This window comes from Cervus elaphus, chromosome 8 (genome assembly GCF_910594005.1).
Source record: "Cervus elaphus chromosome 8, mCerEla1.1, whole genome shotgun sequence".
Classification (NCBI taxonomy): domain Eukaryota; kingdom Metazoa; phylum Chordata; class Mammalia; order Artiodactyla; family Cervidae; genus Cervus; species Cervus elaphus.
In genome coordinates this window covers 4,448,952-4,466,704 of record NC_057822.1, presented here as the reverse complement: position 1 = coordinate 4,466,704, position 17,753 = coordinate 4,448,952, and the positions used below count along the sequence as shown (strand labels likewise).

The following is a 17,753-nucleotide window of genomic DNA, read 5'->3' as shown; positions in this document are numbered from 1 at the left end:
TTTTTTTAATTGAAGTATAACTGCTTTACAGAATTATGTTGGTTTCTGTCATACATCAGCATGAGTCAGTGATAGGCATGCACATGCCCCTCCCCTCTTGAATCTACACACCCCCCCCCCCCACCCCCTAGGCTGTCACGGAGTCCCGGTTTGAGTTCCTGAGTCACACCGCTGATTGCCGCTGGCTTTCTCTTTTACACGTGGTAGTGTATGTGTCCAGGCTACGCTCTCCATTCACCCACCCTCTCCTGTGCCCCGTGTGTCCACAAGTCTGTTCTCTATGCCTGTGTTACTAGCATTGCAATCATTGTTATTTCAGGAGGCACAGAGGGTGACTGGAGGCTTCACAGCAGAAATGCCACTTGGTCTGAGTTCCCAGATTGGTATTCACAAAATGGAAAGAGAGAGAAGGGTATATTAGCAGAGTGGCTCTATATGCAAAAAGGCACATGATGATGGGAAATTGAGTGAAGGGAGACTATTATAATTTCTGATGATAAATTAGGAAGTCAATTGAACGAGAGGAAGTCAGTTAGAGTAATATTCAGCAACTGGTTACTAAGAAAGTAAGGATTATAAAAATGGTGACTGTATAAATTATCATCTAAATTTGGGCAGTTTTAGAAATGAATGGGGATGCTGTGAATCTTTTTGCGGGGACACCAGGCATAAACCAGTATGGTTCAAGTAAACACGTTGCATGGTTCCCCTGGGTGTTAGAAAGAGGGAAGAATCAGGGGTGATTCTTAAAGCTTAGATACTGGGATTTATAGTAAAATATAACATGGAATAGACATGGGTTTTGAAAATAGGGATAATGAGTTTGATTTTGGCAAGCTAGCAAGCTAAGAGGAGTTAATTGAGAGAAACTGTGTTGGAGGAGGAGAATGGAAAGGAGAAACAGGTTTTTGTTGCTTCTGGTTTTGTCCTGAAGAGTAGATTGAATTTAAATATTCCTGCTTCCCAAGTTTTGAAATGATCTGTGGAATAACTCCTTCAGATCTTATGTCTCACATGTATTGAAGGTGTGTACATGTTTGTATCCATGTGCCCATTCAGACGATCGTAGTGCACGGACAGAGGTGCCTAGATGGATGTCATAGAGTCATAGAGTACCTGATGCTGGTCTCCACTCTGCCATCAAGATTTATGACCTTGGGTCAGAATGTTAAGTCCTTTAACTGCCTATTTTTTCATCTGTAAAATGAGGGATTATACTAAGTAATCAGTCCTTCAGAGTCTCCCAGCTGTATCCTTTGCTGGTAGCAGTGAGGCACAAGGAACATTTTCATATTAAGAAATGTGCTACTTCCTGAAAGTTGCTTTGGACCCTGTAAAGTAGAAATAAATTCATAGTGTTGTACAGTCAGCCCTCCCTATCCACAGGCTCTTCACCTGTAGATTCAAATAACCAGGGATCAAAAATATTCAGAAAAAAGTTGCAGAATGTTCCAAAAAGCAGAAGGTGAAATTACCATGCACTGTCAAGTATTTAAGTAATATAGAGATGATTTAAAGTATTGCGTTGGCCAAGAAAATTTGTTTTGAATTTTTCCAGGCAGAAAAACCCAAACAAACTTTTTGGCCAACCCAGTATATGGGAGGTTAAATGCAAATACTACACGCTTTCATGTAAGGGACTTGAGCGTCTGAGGATTTTGTTATCCACAGGCTGTCCTAGAACCAGTCTCCCATGGATAGTGAATAGGCAAGGGATGAGTGAATAGGCAAGTGTTCCAGAATTGTCTCCTTTCAAAGGGGTGGTGGATTAAAATCACTTAAAATTTTAAAATGAACTGTATACTTTGTTTCCTCTCCCTACTCCCTTTTGTTCTTTTCTTTTTTTGTTGTTTTATTAATAAGCAGTACTCTTAAAATGAAGCACAGATATTACTTGGGGGAGAGGTCTGTGTCATAGAGTGTTGGGGTTGATGAAAGATTATTTATTGCTGGCACATATTAGCCTCTCCTGTCTTTTGGGAAAATTACCAAAGTCAGTAGGTTATTCAGTCTTTTGAAGAGATACCTGGAAGTCATCTGGCCATTTGTTAATAAGTTCATTTTTATAGTCTTAGCAATAACAGTTAACCAAAATTAGTTTCTAATGTTCAGATAATAACATTCATTTTGTAAGTACACTAAGTAGGTAAGTTCTTGCATAAAGAATTTGAAGATACCTATATAATGTCAACAAATCCACTCTTAATTTTTAAAATGTTGTTTTGTCATCTCAGATATGGTGTGGTATGGTACGGTACAGGTGCTCAGTTGTGTCTGACTCTTTGCAGCCCCTTTGGACTTGAGCCTGCCAAGCTCCTCTGTCCATAGGATTTTTCAGGCAAGAATACTGGAGTATGATGAGTACAGTATAAAGATCCTGATTATTGAATTAAACCACGTCATTCTTCATCTTTAATAATTTCTCATTAGTCACCTCCTTTGGCTTAAAAACAGTATTTTTCAGTTACATGGACAGTGTGTGCTCAGTTCTGCACTCATGTACGCCTCTTTGCAACCCCAGGGACTGTAGCTCACCAGGCTCCTCTGTCCATGAAATTCTCCAGACAAGAATACTATAGTGGGTTGCCATTTGCTTTCCAGGGAATCCTCCCAACTCAGGGATCAAACCCCAGCCTACTGCCTTGCAGGCAGATTCTTTATTATCTGAGCCACCAGTGAGGCCCAAATTTTATTTTACATGATTCTTTAGTTTTTCTTGAACTGTATTTCTTCATAGGGCTTCACCAAATTTTGTGAAAGCCTTTGTTATTAAGAGTGGTATGACTTTACACCAGATATACTAAATCTGAATCTTGGTTATAAAGAATATGTACCTTGAATTTCTACATGTGTAGGAAAATTCCTGTCCTTTGCCACTTATTACCAGACATTGAGCAGTTGCATTGCATCTCATAGTCATGCAGTAACTATGATGTTTAGTAGGGGATCACAAGAAGTATTATCAGAGATCTCAGAAAATGATCAAGTTTAATCTTTTGTCTACTACTAATAATGTATTTTCAAAATTACAGTGATTTTGTTTTGTATGTATACAAATTACAAATCTTCATTAGAAAGGAGTAGTAAAGGAAGACATTGTTACCATTAATTTTATTACCAAAGAGTTAACTGTTAACTTTTGGTTGAATATCCTTTCAGACATCTTTCAGAGTGAGTGTGTATGTGTGTGTATCTCTACCTACCTACGTATTGTTGAATATATTTGGGTTGATTCATGACTTTTTTTTTGGGCTGGTCAGATACTCGGCTTGTGGGATGTTAGTTACCTGACCAGGTATCAGACCCAAGCTCATGGCAGTGAAAGTGTTGCATCTTAAACACTGGCTGCCAGGGAAGTCCTTGTGATATTGTATAAGGACTGTGTTTTCAGCGATCATGCAGAATATTCTTGTTTGATTATAGGTATTATAATTCTTAATGGTACATGGTATTTCCTTGTTTGGATGTGCCTTAGTTTATTTAATTGGTGTGTATTCATATTCTTTCCTGTTTGTGACTAATAATAACTATGCTATGATGAACAACTTTACTTTGGGATTATTGCCTCCAGAAATGTTCCAGGTAATCTCCTAATAGCAATGTAAGAGAATATCCATTTCCTTACATTGTTGACTTACTGATAGATTTCAAAATAATACCTCATTTAATTTTTATTTATTGATTTGTGGAGTTAAGTTTTTTCGTGTTCATTGGTTATTTGTGTATGTATGAATTTTATGTTCATGTCTTTTGTACACATTTCTTTTGGAGTGATAATTTTTCTCTTATATATAAGCATTCTTTAAATGTTAAAGAAATCCCTTTGACATATGTAATTTTTTTCTAGTTTGATGATTGTGTTTTAATTTTAATGATGCCTTCTGTTACATAGAAGTTAGAAATCTTTTTCCTCTCTTTGTAAGTTTTTAATTTGTTTGTTAATTGGAGGAAAGTTGCTTTACACTGTTGTGTTGCTTTTTTCTGAACAACAGTGCGATTCAGCCGTAATCATAAATATATCTCCTCCCTCTTGAGCCTTCCTTCCCTCCCCCAGCTGTTCACAGGTTTCTGGTTTTTAATAAGTAACTGATGATTTGAGGCTCAAACTTTGAAAGATTTTGCCACCAAAGATAATAAAACGAGCAGTATTTAAGTTTGGTTATTTTACCTTTATCTTTGATTGACGTGGAATTTATTTTGATGAATACAATGAGATTTTGGGCCTACTTTTTTCTTCTTCTCATTCTCCTTTTTTTAATCAAATAGTTCGTCTCTTTGTTTCATTATTTATTGAATAGTTCTTCACTGACTCTTTGTTTTTAGATGTTTTAATTATTTACTGAATTATCATATATTCCTGGGTCTCCTTTGGACCTTAATCTTCTCCTGGTCTGTTCTTGTTTTTTTTTTTGGCTGTGACCTGCAACTTGCGGGATCATAGTTCCCCAACAAAGGATTGAACCTGCCCTGGGCATTGCTGGTGCTGCATCCTAACCGCTGGACTGCCAAAGAATTCCCTCCATTGGTCTGCTTTAACACAGTTACTATACTGTCTTACATACTGTAGCTTTAATTTATTTTACTATTTTACAGTGAATTTTATCAACATTATTCTTCATTTTTAAAGTTTTTGTTGTTCATTTAGCCCCCTTAACTCTCTTGTTAGGGCTTCCCATGTGGTGCTAATGGTAAAGAACCTGCCTGCCAATGCAGGAGACTTAAAAGATGCATGTTCGATCCCTAGGTCAGGAAGATCACCTGGCGGGGGGCAGAGGGGGGCATGGCAACCCACTGCAGTATTGCTGCCTGGAGAGTCCCATGAACAGAGGAGCCTGATGGGCCACAGTCTATAGGGTGGCGAAGAGTCGGACATGACTGAAGTGACTTAGCACGCACGCCCTCTTGTTAAGCCTGACAACTTTTACATTGAGGGTCTGAGTTTCCTTCAGCATTCCTGACACCTTTAAGGAAGCAGTTCTCTCTGTTGCAGATGTATATTGTTTTATCAGGTTAGTGTTTAAAAAAAGTTTTCATCAGTCTGAATGCTTTTAATCTGGACATACATTCTTCAGTTTGTTTCATAGTTCTGTTATTATTTTACACTCTTTTGAGTCACATATTTAGGTCACCTGTTTATTTACAAAAGCTTCCCTGGATTTTTGTGTGTAAATTATACCATGGTCTGTGCTAGTTGCTCAGACAGGAAGTCTAGAAGTCATCTTTCAGTTTTGGTTTCATAGTCCACAACCATTTTATCAGCAAGTACTGTGTGGCTAATTTTCACCATCTCCACTGCTACTGTTATTCTCTAAACCACTTCAGTCTCTATAAACAACAGTAACTTTTTTACTCATCTCGTTGCCTCATCTTGCCTGATTGTTTGTTTTATTTTTTAATTGAGGTATAATTGGCATATCACATTACATTAGTTTTAGATGTACAGCATAATGATATTTGTATGTTTTGTAAAATGATCACAGTAAGTCTAGTTAACAACTGTCAACCACCATACCTAGTTAAAAGAACAGTTTTTTATCCATGAGACCTTTTAAGATCTACTCACTTTGCAACTTTCAAATATGTAATATGATATTATTACGTATAATTGCCATTGCTGTTTATTGCATTCCATGGATTATAAAATATAATGGGAAGTTTGTACCTTTTCCCAGCCTACCCCCCACCAATCTATTCTCTTTTTTGTTTACTTTTATTTTTTAATTTTGCGTTCAAGGTAGATCATACTGTGTGTTTTTCTCTGTCTTACTTATTTCACTTAGTATGGACCTTAAGGTCCATTCATGCTATTGCAAAGGGCAGATTTCTTTTTTTTATGGTTGAATGTTGTTCCTGTGTGTGTGTGTGTGTGTGTGTGTGTATAGGTTTTATTCTTTAATGTACTTCTCTTGAAAGAATCATAAGCTGTAGAAGCTAAGGATTTTTCTGTTTTATCCCCTGTAGGTTCTCAATGTTTTGTATGTGATAGATGCCAGGGGAAAAACCAAACAACATGTTGAGTTCCCACATGCACATACACACAGCTTTCTAAGAGTGAATTCTTAGAAAGAGAATTCATTCTCTCTCACTTAGAAAAGAAGCATGTTTTGGTCCTTTTTCCTGGTGCCATTAATTTTTTTCCATTCTAATCTTCATAATGTTTGTCGGTTATGGTCAGTACTTGTTTATCCCCAGGATTTGGATATGTCTGTGACTGGTTAATACCTTTTCTTTAGCTGTTCTAAAGAGAGAGTGTTAGTAGCTCAGTCTTGTCTGACTCTTTGCGACCCCATAGACCATAGCCCTCCAGGCTCCTCTGTTCATGGAATTCTCCAGGCAAGATTACTGGAATGGGTTGCCATTCCCTTCTCCAGGGGAATCTTCCCAACCCAGGGGTCAAACCTGGTCTCCCACATTGGAGGCAGATACTTTACCATCTGAGCCACCAGGGAAGCCTTTGTATATGTTTAACACATTAGGTATTTATTACAATGCTAACTTTAAAGTCATTGAATGGGACTTCGAAGAATCAGTTATACATAAATGATGAAATGTGAAGCATTTAAATAACCTCTTATGATAATAAATTAAATCAGCACCTTGGTTATATTTCTGTGACTACTTGCAGTCTCTTTCTCTCTGAGTTACAGTAGGAGTCAGCAGCCTTTCCTGCTAAGGGCCAGTTAGCACACACCTTTTGGTTTTGCAGCCAGCTGTCACTGTGCCATTGTAGCATGAAAGCAACTGCAGCGAATATGTAAATGATGGCTGTTCCAATGAAACTTTGTAAGTTTCCTGTAATTTTCATGTGTCATGAAATATTGTTCTTTTAAAATTTCCCTAACTGTTTAAAATATGAAAAGTTCTTATCTCATTAGAAATATGAAAATAGGCATGTGAACCCTGGGCCATAGCTGTTGGTCTCCTGTCTACAATTACTTCTGTACTTAATCATCCTATCGTATACAAGTTTAAAATAGATAGTAAATAAAGGTGGCATCTTTTGTGGCAGAAACAATGTAGGTTATGTCAAGACAAAGGAATTTTATTTATTTTTTAAATTATCAAGTCTGATCTTAAAACTTTTATATAACTCTTAAAGGTTACTCTTCCATTTACCGTTATTATAACATCTTGGCTATTTTCCTGTGTTGTACAGCACAGCCTTGAGGCCCAGTAGTTTGTACCTCCCACTTCTCCACCCCCATATTGCCCTTCCCCCCCAACTGATAACCATTAGTTTGTTCTTTATATCTGTGAGTCTGCTGCTTTTTTTGTTATGTTCACTAGTTTGTTGTAGTTTTAGAGTGCACCAATAAGTGACATCAGACAGTGTTTGTCTTTTGGTATCTGACTTCTCTCCCTCCGCAGAAGGCCCTCCAAGTCCGCCCATGTTGCTGCAGACGGCAAAGCCTCCTCTCTTCTTGTGGCTCAGCAGTGTGCCATCGTGTGTGTCAGCCGCCTCTTTTCTAATTCACGTGTCTGTTGCTGGACACTTAGGTTGCTTCCATGTATTTGGCAATTATAAATAATGCTGCTGTAAACATCAGGGTACCATGTAGCTTCTCAAATTAATGTTTTGGGTTTTGTTTTTTTTTTTTTAACATATACCCACGAATGGAATTACTAGGTCATATATTAGTTCTATTTTTAGTTTTTGAGAAACCACCATACTGTTTTCCACAAGAGCTGCACCAGTTTACATTCCCACTAACAGTGTATGTTCAGTTCAGTTCAGTCGCTCAGTCGTGTCTGACTCTGTGACCCCACGGACTGCAGCACGCCAGGCCTCCCTGTCCATCACCAACTCCTGGAGTTGACTCAGACTCATGTCCATTGAGTCGGTGATGCCATCTAACCATCTCATCCTCTGTCGTCCCCTTCTCCTCCTGCCTTCAGTCTCTCCCAGCATCAGGGTGTTTTCTAATGAGTCAGCTCTTCGCATCAGGTGGTCAAAGTATTGGAGTTTCAGCTTCAGGATCAGTCCTTCCAGTGAACACCCAGGACTTATCTCCTTTAGGATGGACTGGTTGGATCTCCTTGCAGTCCAAGGGACTCTCAAGAGACTTCTCCCATACCACAGTTCAAAAGCATCAGTTCTTTGGCGCTCTTTATAGTCCAACTCTCACATCCATCCCTTTTCTTCATAGCCTTGCCAATATTTGTTATTTGTGTTCTTTTTGATTCAGTTCTTCTCCCTACTTTTTAAATTGGGTTGTTTGATTTTTTTTGTGGGTTTTTTTTTTTTTTTTGATGTCGTGTTGTATGAGCTGTTCATATATGTTAGATATAGTTCTTTGCCTCCTCAGGTAGGCTTATTCGTAGATACTTTATTCTTTTTGATGCAGTGGTAAATAAGATTGTTTTCCTTATTCCTCCTTTTGATAGTTTGTTGTTAGTGTATAGAAATGCAGCATATTTCTGCATATTAATTTTGTATCCTACAGCTTTATCAAATTAATTTATGAACTCTTAATGATTTTCTTGTAGTGTCTTAGGATTTTCTATAATATCATGTCATCTGCAAACAGTGACAGTTTCACTTCTTCCTGTTCAATTTGGATTCCTTTTTAGTTTCTTTTCTGATTGCTGTGACTAGAACATCCGAAACTATGTTGATTAAAGTAGCAAGAGTGGGCATTCTTGTCTTGTTCCTGACCTTAGAAGAAATGTTTTCAGCTTTTCACCATTGAGTATGATGTCAGCTGTGGGTTTGTCATATATGGCATTTATTATGGTGATCAAGGTATATTCCTTCTGTGTCCACTTCCTGCTTTCTGGAGAGTTTCTGTCATAAATGGATGTTGAATTTTATCAAAAGCTTTTCCTGCATCTTTTGACCTGATCATGTGGTTTTTATTCTTCAACTTGTTATCACACTGATTGATGAGTGGATATTGAAAAATCCTTTCCTTCTTGGAATAAATCCCACTTTATCATGGTGTATAATCTTTTTAATGTATTGTTAGATTCTGTTTGCCAGTATTTTGTTGGGGACTTTTACATCTGTTTTCATCAGTCATATTGGCTTGTAATTTTATTTTTTTATGATGTATGTCTGGTTTTGGTATCAGGCTGGTGCTGGCCTCCTAGAATGAACTTGGAAGTGTCTCTTCCTCTGCAGGGTTTTTTTTTTTTGCATTATTTTAGGAGGTTAGATGTTAACTATTCTCTAAATGTTTAATTTATCTCTGAAACCATCTGGTCCTGGACTTTTGTTTTGGGAGTTTTTAAATTACTGAAATCAGTTACAGTACTGGTAATTGGTTTGTCCATATTTTCTGTTTCTTCCTGGTTTAACCTTAGGAGATTGTACCTTTCTAAGTATTTTCCATTTCGTCTCAGTTGTCTATTTTATTGGTGTATAGTTGCTCATGGCTGTCCCTTATGATCTGTTATGTTTCCATGGTATCGGTTGTAACTTCTCGCTTTTCACTTGTTACTTTATTGATTTGAGCCTTTCTCTTTTTTCTTAGGGAGTCTGGCTATAGGTTTATCAATTTTGTTTATCTTTTCAATGAACCAGCTTTTAGTTACATTGATTTTTTTTTTGTTTTTTAGGCTCTATTTCATTTATTTCTGCTTTCATCTTTATAGCTTCTTTTCATCTACTAATTTTAGGTTTTGTTTCTTCTTTCTTGAATTGCTTTAGGTAAGGTTAGTTTGTTTATTTGAGCTTTTTATTGCTTCCTGAGGTAAGCTTGTATCATTCTAAACTTTGCTCTTAGAACTGCTTTTGCTTCATTTCGAAGATTTTGGATCATTTTTTAATTTGTCCCTATTCTTCAATTTCTTCTTTGATTTCTTTGGTCATCCATTGCTTGTTTAGTAGCATATTTGTAATTCTCCATGTATTTGTTTTTTGCAGTCTTTTCCTTGTTAATTTCTAGTCTCATAGAATTGTGATTAGAAAATATGCTTGATATGACTTCAAGTTTCTTAAATTTATCAAGGCTTATTTTGTGATCTGTCATGGAATATGTTTCATGTGCTGTTGAAAAGAATATATATTCTGTTGCTGTCTCGTGGAGTGCTCTGTATATATCTATAAGTCCGTTTGGTCAAATCTTCCTTTGTATGATCTGTGTTTCCTTATTGATTGTGTATCTGGATGATGTGACAATTGATGTACGTGGGTGCCAGATTCCCCTAATCTTCTATGTACATTTATTTATTTGTTTGATTGGCTGTTTCAGGTCTTAGTTGTGGCATGAGGGATCTTCTAGTTGTGGCATGGGGGATCTTTAGCTGAAGCATGTGAACTCTTAGTTGCCCATGTGGGATCTCGACCAGGGATCAAACCCAGGCCCCCTGCATTGGGAGCATGGAGTTTTAGCCACTGAAATACCAGAAGAGTCCCTCAGTCCTCTACTATTATTGTGTTACTGTCAGTTTCCTTTTATTTCTGTTAATATTTGCTTTATATATTGAGATGTTCTTGTATGCATGTGTATTTAAATGTTCTGTCTTATTCTTGGATCAATCCCTTGATCATTATTTAGTGTCCTTTCTTTTTGTCTCATCTGACAATCTTTAAAGTCTATTTTGTCTGATGTAAGTATTGCTACTCTAGCCTTTTCTCTTTGTTTGGAATACTTTTTTCAGTTCTCTCACTTTCGGTCTGTATGTTTTTCTAAATCTGAAGTGTAGACAGCATATATGTAGGTCTAGTTTTTGTTTTGGCTGTGCCACATGGCATGTAGGATCCTAGTTCCACGACCAAGAATTGAACCCTGGCCCCCTGCCTTAGAAGCGTGCAGTCTTATCCACTGGACCACAAGGGAAGTCCCAGGTCTAGATTTTGTACTCATTCAGCAACTTTATACCTTTTGTTTGGAGCATTTAGTTTGGTTCCATTTAAGATAGTTGATGTGAATGTTCTTACTGCCATTTTGTTACTTGTTTTTTATTTGTTTTATAGAGGTTTTTTATTGCCTTGCTTCTTTTGTTCTCATCTATTATGATTTTTATGAGTATCTTTAGTGTTATGTTTGGATTCTTTTTCTTTTTTGTCTGTCTATTGTAGATTTTTGGTTTGTGTTTAGCAGTCTATATTAAACGTGATTGTAAGTTGCTTTCTTTTTTTTTTTTTTCTTGCACTGTGTGGCATGGAGGATCGACATGTGCTATCTTAGCTCCCCAACCAGGAATTGAACCCATGCCTCATACAGATCCTAACCACTGGATCACCAGGGAAATCCCTCAAATGTATTTATAAAACTGTAAAATTTTTAGTCTTCTCCCCTCATGATGACTTTTTGATAATCATATTTTACATCAGTTTTATGTATCCTTTTGGCTTCCCTGGTAGCTCAGATGGAAAAGAATCCGCCTGTCAGTGTAGGAGACTCGGGTTCAGTCCCTGGAGAAGAACATGGCTGCCCACTCTGGTATTCTTCCCTGGAGGGTAACTGCCTTTTGTGGGCATAAATGATGGCTGCTTTTTTTTTCTTTTTTTTTTTTTAATCTTTTAACCTCCTTACTAGCTTCTTTTGTAGATGATTTCCAACCTTTACTGTATGTTGCCTTTCAGTTCAGTTCAGTTGCTCAGTCATGTCTGACTCTGTGACATCATGGACTGCAGCACGCCAGGCCTCCCTGTCCATCACCAACTCCCGGAATTTACTCAAACTCATGTCCACTGAGTCAGTGATGCCATCTCATCCTCTGTTGTCCCCTTCTCCTCCCACCTTCAAGGGAGTTCTTGGCCCTCAAGTGGGAAGGGACGTGTCTTGAGGCATGTCTGGAGGTGACTGTGGGCTCAGGAAGTCTTTTGGCAATTTGTCTGTTTATGGGTGGGGTTCTCTTCCTGCCCAGTTGGTTGACCTGAGGCATCCCAGCACTGGTGCCTAAACCTGTTGTGTGGGATTAGGGTTAGATCTTGGAGCTAGCCAAGAGCAGTGTTCATGCAGTAGAGTGTCCCCAGTTATGGCTGCCACTGTTATTATCTGTCTTCAGGGTGAGCCAGTCACCAGCCTTCCTCCCCTTCTCTCGCCACCCCTCCAGAAGACTGCCCAAGACCAGCAAGTAGGCCCAGGCTCCTGCCTTACTACTGCTTTTGACTTGAGTTCCAGTGCATATAAGATTTTGTGTACACCCTTTTAAGAGTGGTGGTTTCTATTGCCCCCAGTCATGTAGGGCTTCCAAAATTAAGCCAGAATGGCCTTCAAAGCTACATGCTCTGGAGTCTCATCTTCTTGGTGCGGGACCCCTGGCCTGGGGAGTCTCACTCGTACTCCTGTTGGAAATCCTCTGCAATATAATTACTCTCATTTGTGTGTTGCCCACCCAAGGGTATGGGATTTGGTTATATCATGAGTCTGCCCCTCCTACCCATCTTGTAGTTCCTTCTTTACATCTTTAATTGTAGAAGATCTTTTCTGGTAGGCACCAGTCTTTTTCATCGATGGTTTTCTTTCTAGACAGTTGAGATTTTGATGTGTTTGTAAGGGTAGGTAAGTTCACTCTTTTTTGCTCTACCATTTTATCTACTCTTAAGCAGTGAATTTTAAACTGTATAAAGAAGTATTGAAGACAGCCCCAGGTACTGTTACTTCTTTTACGTGTTGTACTCTATTTTTCTAAAAAAATGAACTCTTCCAATGGGCCCACATCTACCAATCTCCCTTCAGGCTAGTACTTCAAATTTAATGTATACATTTTAAATGAAATAGATTCTCAAGTAATCTTTATAAAGGGAATTCACTTTTTGAATACTATCAAGTATGTGTTATCTTGTCATACTTACTTTAAATAAGCTTCCTTAACAGTCTGTTTGAAAAATGAGATTTTTTTCTTCTTCTGCTGGAACTTTGATTTTAAAAAATTTAGTGTGGGGAGGGAATTTAGCAATGAAATAAATCATGAACTATTGCAGCAATGTGATGTTGCCAATAAACCCTAATCTTTTAACTCTGATCATCTTTATTGAGTTATTTTACATTTTGATAGCAATTGACCTTCCAGACTGATTTTTATAAATTTTCACTCCTGCCAATAGTGAAAGTGACTGAAATGCAGTGATTTTGAAATTCCTTAAACATAGTCTCAACAGAGTAGATCACGTTACCTAAGAAGAGATGAAACTTGAGGTTAGCTAAAATTTTTGATTATTCTAAATTAAAATTCATCTGAAGCAAGATTAAAGCATTGATGTGTATTAGTGTGTTATTTTCTTGGTCCTGTCAGAGGCTTTAGAGAATGCTGAAGTTGGATGACACTGTAAGATCTTTATTCCTTTTCATTTTACAGCTGAGCATTACCTTTTTTTTTTTTTTTTTGGCTGCAGTGGGCAGCGGGTGAGATCTTAGTTCCTTGACCAGGAATCTAACCTGTGTCCCCTGCACTGGAAGCTTGAAGTTTTTACCACTGGACCCCCAGGGAAGTTCGTAGCTATGGAAACTGAGTACTTTCCTAGCATTCTGAGTTTATGTATTAGATACCTGGATTTAGAACTATGAGTTAACCAGCCAACTATGAGTCACTTGTTTTTTAGAAATCTTTATACATGAAATCTTCCTAGCGCTTTGTTGATGGAAAAATGTCTGTGCAGTTGTCTATTTAATATGGTTGAAGGTATTTTAATCTTAGATTAAAAAACTCTCTGATCTATATAGATTTATAGATACTTATAGATATCATCAGTCTTTTACTGTCTTAAGAATCTCACCTTCACCATGTATGTCATTTATTCTGGTGACCTTCTTTCAGCAGATACCCCTTTTTCAATCAGTTATTCATTTCCCAGACTATTGAAATAGTTAATATTTTATTTCTTCCTGGTAAATGTGACACAGTATACAGATCTTTCTTTCCCGAGTTATATAGATGACTATTTAATAAATGTTAAATAACATAGACTCTTTCCTTTGTTCTAGAGCTGTTTTCAGCCATAGAATCCAACTGAGTTGCTACAGTTGTCCCTCGTTATCCACAGGGGATTGGTTCCAGAACCCGCACAGATAGGAAAATCTGCAAATGTTTAAGTCTATAAACGTCTAAAAAGTAGAACGAGCAGTGCAGTCCGCTCTGCGCGTCTGCGGGCGGGAGAGCGGCCGTTACCTTCTCTTACAGCTGCGACTCCTGCCTAACTTTAAAATCTTAATAATAAAAATTGTTTCCGACTGGAACTAAGAATTCAGAGTAGAATAATTACGATATTACTTCCATTTGTCAGTGATTCAAAGTTGAAAATAGAAACTCTCTTCATTTTTTACATATGGAAATATAATTTTAGTGGTCTTCATTTAGGAGAAATTGTGGAATGTGAGTACTTTCATGGTTTTTAATGAATAGGTGAAATAATACTATTTTCTATGTTTTTATCTGTTATTTTGTACATCATATATAGTCTTACATAAATTGCACATTGTACATCATGAAAAGCAGTTAAATGACATTATAAATAATAGATGTTTGAACTTTTATTTTATGTTCCTACTCTCTGTGAGACATACTAATTCAAAAATATTTTTCATAAACTCCCACTTTTAAGTGGCCCTATCTACCCCGAATTTTCCCCTACCCTCCAAAAAAATAAAAGATTGTGCAGGGAGCTCTGCTCTGATAGCTCTGGTAGAATTTGATGTAGACGATTATAGCTATGAAAAATTGACCTTAGATCTCTGAGGAGAGACACTGCTTTCTTGTGTGGCTGTTGTGTAACCCTCAAGTCCAGAACAAATACCTAACTGGAATGTGATGTAGATTGAATGTTCTTGTTCTTTCTTGTGTAATTCTTGTTCCCTCTAAGTTGGAAAATGGCTGCAGTGTTTTTCAACCTACTCTGCTAGGATTTTGATGGACATTTTTATTCCATCCATATACTGGCTGAGTGCAAAGAAGAGTTTTCTCTTACCTCCGAAAAGCCAGATATTTTACTCAGCTTTCTGCCTCTGAGAATATATCATCCTTGACCCAGAAAAGACATTTTAAGGTGAAAGTTCCTTTAAAGGCTTTCCAAGTTGAATTTCACCTCTGTGATTATATGGACAAATGATAAGAATCATCATTCTATATTGTTTTCTTGAATCAGTAGCTGATTTTAAAACCCATCATGTTTTGTTTGTCCTGGTTTTGACTGATGAACTATCAATACTTTGCTAGGTAATTTATAAATGAAGTTGGCCAAGTGCCATTGGTCTTGACTGAGAAGATGCTGAATTCCTTCTCAGATGTGACATCTGTCGTTAGGTTGAAAGTCTGTCCTTAGAGGGAACACTGGAGAATGCATTGTACTAATAATTGTTATGCAGTCTTCTCTTGCTATGGTTAATATTAATCATCTCTTTTCCCTCCCCTTTCTTGCTGCCTCTTTTCCTTTTCTTCCTTGTCTTCCCATATACTTTTTGAATTTATTAAACTGGCCTATATGTTTTTTCCTTTCTTTCCTTGTTTGTTTTTTGTTTTGGTTTTTTTAATTTTGTGACCTCCTGCCTTCCTTTGTCTTCCCCACTTGCTTGGGTTCCATGTTGCTAGTTTTTCTGTTCGCACGCTCATTATCACCCTTTTTTGTACTTCAAATCCCAGCAGCTGCCCGGCCAGGGCCCTGAGCACAGCCCTGCGGCCTGTGGGACTGTGGAGAGCGCTCGTCTTGCTGCCAGCGCCCCTGTCACTGCAGCGAGCGACCAGAAGCAAGGTTTGTGCACCAGTGTTCTCCTCCCTCTCACCTTTAGTCTCTTTTTCTAAAAAACGTAATCATGTTGCCTCACCATTTAAGTGTAAGAGTAAGACATGTGAGGATTATCTAGAATCCCCACTTTCATGACAGAGTTTTAAGATAGAAAATCAAAGTGTTCTACCTCTAAGAAAGTAAAGTAGAAATGGTACGATGAGTAAAAGTTTCTCCTACGTTTTGTTAATGCCTCACTGTCAAATGTATATTTATAGGTATAAGCTTAGCTGCCTTAAATGGTTTCTTTTGGAACAAGATTGGGGAAGATAAATCGATGTATATATTGCTTCATAAGAACAGCAGTTTCTGTTCGTAAGTTTAGCATGTTCATGTGTATCTTACTATTTTTAAAAACATAAAACGTTCCTTCTTACAAGCTTGGCTTCTGTAGCCTCAGTTGAAGGTAGTACTGAGTTCAGATCCTGACTGCATCTGGCAGTATTTGGTCTGAGTCATTATGATGAGTCATTATGCTGAATATCTTAATTTCTTCATTTACTAAATGGAATGAGGAATAGCTTCCTTATAGAGTTGTTATGGGGACATGCCAAGCATTGAAAAAACACTTAGTAAATTACAACCTAGTACATTTGCAAACTGTGGTATTGGAGAATACTCTCGAGAATCCCTTGGACTGCATGGAGATCAAACTAGTCAATTCTAAAGGAAATCAACCCTGAATATTCATTGGAGGGACTGATGCTGAAGCTAAAGCTCCAATACTTTGGCCACCTGATGTGAAGAGCTGACTCGTTGGAAAAGACCCTGATTCTGGGAAAGATTGAAGGCAGGAGGAGAAGGGAACAACAGAGGATGAGATGGTTGGATGACATCACTGACTCAGTGGACGAGTTTGAGCAAACTCTGGGAGATGCTGATGGACAGAGAAGCCTGTTGTGCTGCAGTCTATGGAGTCGCAGAGAGTCAGACATGACTGAGCGACGGAACAACAACATCACCATCGTTGTTATTATCCGGAACCACACGGAAGTCTCCCCTTGTAACCCTTGACATGAGGGACCAAACATGTGCTGAAAGAAGTACACATGTTACCTCTTGGATTAAAAGTAGGAAACTTGAAGGGAAATCTCATGCCAGAAAGTGGGATATCATAGCCTCTCCTTCTTTCCTGCCTAGTTGGATTTAGGTTGGCCTTTTAGCTGAAATTGGGAGAATTCATTAGGTACAGGAGGAAGCAGGTTACTTTGTTCATGCTTTTATAATGTTTCTGACTTTATTCTAAGAATGATTAAAATCATATGTGTTTTCTATTTTCTTGAACTATTTATTCTTCCAAACACCTTACTATTCTGTAGCTGATGTGTACTTTCTATACTTTCTAAAAATTATTCATTAAAAAGCATTGGGTTTGGCAAATAATGAAAACGGAGGTATTTAGTAGTATTGTTTTTTCACTGGACTGCAAGTTAATCACTCTCACAAACTTGTAGTGCATGGTTTTGATGTTATTTTACAGTATGCAAAAGTAGTATGGTATTCTTTCCCTTTAGTATTCAGTAACCTAGTATTCTTGAACAGAGACAAGTCCTAAATTTTGTTTTATGAAATAGTTGTAAATCACAACATAAGTAACATATCCTAAACCGGAATGCTTCTACAAGTTGCACTGTCAAATACTTCTTTCAGCAGTGTTCAGAGTTGGAGACTCATACATGTTTAAAGTTAAATTTTTTGGTATTAAAACCATTCACCTTGCAGGAGGGCAGTTTGTAAGTATTGTGGAAGGCTAGTTCCTATTGATCAAGCAGTCTTGAGTCAGCATTCAGATTACTTTCAGTCTGAGTTAAGAATTTTCAGGGTTCAAGATGTCATTTCTTTTATGTGGTCATAATCTTTTTTGCTAGTTATAACTATGCTAAACATACTTAAGAATTACCATGCAGAGAGGCCTTAAAATCCTTTCTTTATGCTGACTTTCTCTGTAGGTTGATCCTTGGTACAAAGAATTCGTATTTTGATGGTGGTAGCTCTGACCTAAGATTTTTGGATTAGGAGATACCTGTGTATCTTGTCACATTTACGCATTGATTTACGGGAGGAGAAATGCAAAATTCTTTGTTTC

At 37.6% G+C, this 17,753-nt stretch overlaps 1 protein-coding gene across 32 annotated transcripts in view; it reads left to right on the top strand.

The window, feature by feature from the left end:
- Positions 1–17,753, top strand: part of EIF4G3 (eukaryotic translation initiation factor 4 gamma 3) — a 342,348-nt gene that overhangs the window by 207,186 nt on the left and 117,409 nt on the right. For 26 of the 32 annotated variants that reach the window (XM_043909093.1, XM_043909092.1, XM_043909090.1 and 23 more), the window contains one exon: positions 15,526–15,634. In XM_043909093.1, coding sequence (XP_043765028.1) covers positions 15,526–15,634 — 109 coding nt within the window. The remainder of the gene's footprint in view (positions 1–15,525; positions 15,635–17,753) is intronic. The other 6 variants (XM_043909094.1, XM_043909085.1, XM_043909089.1 and 3 more) reach the window with 1 other exon arrangement.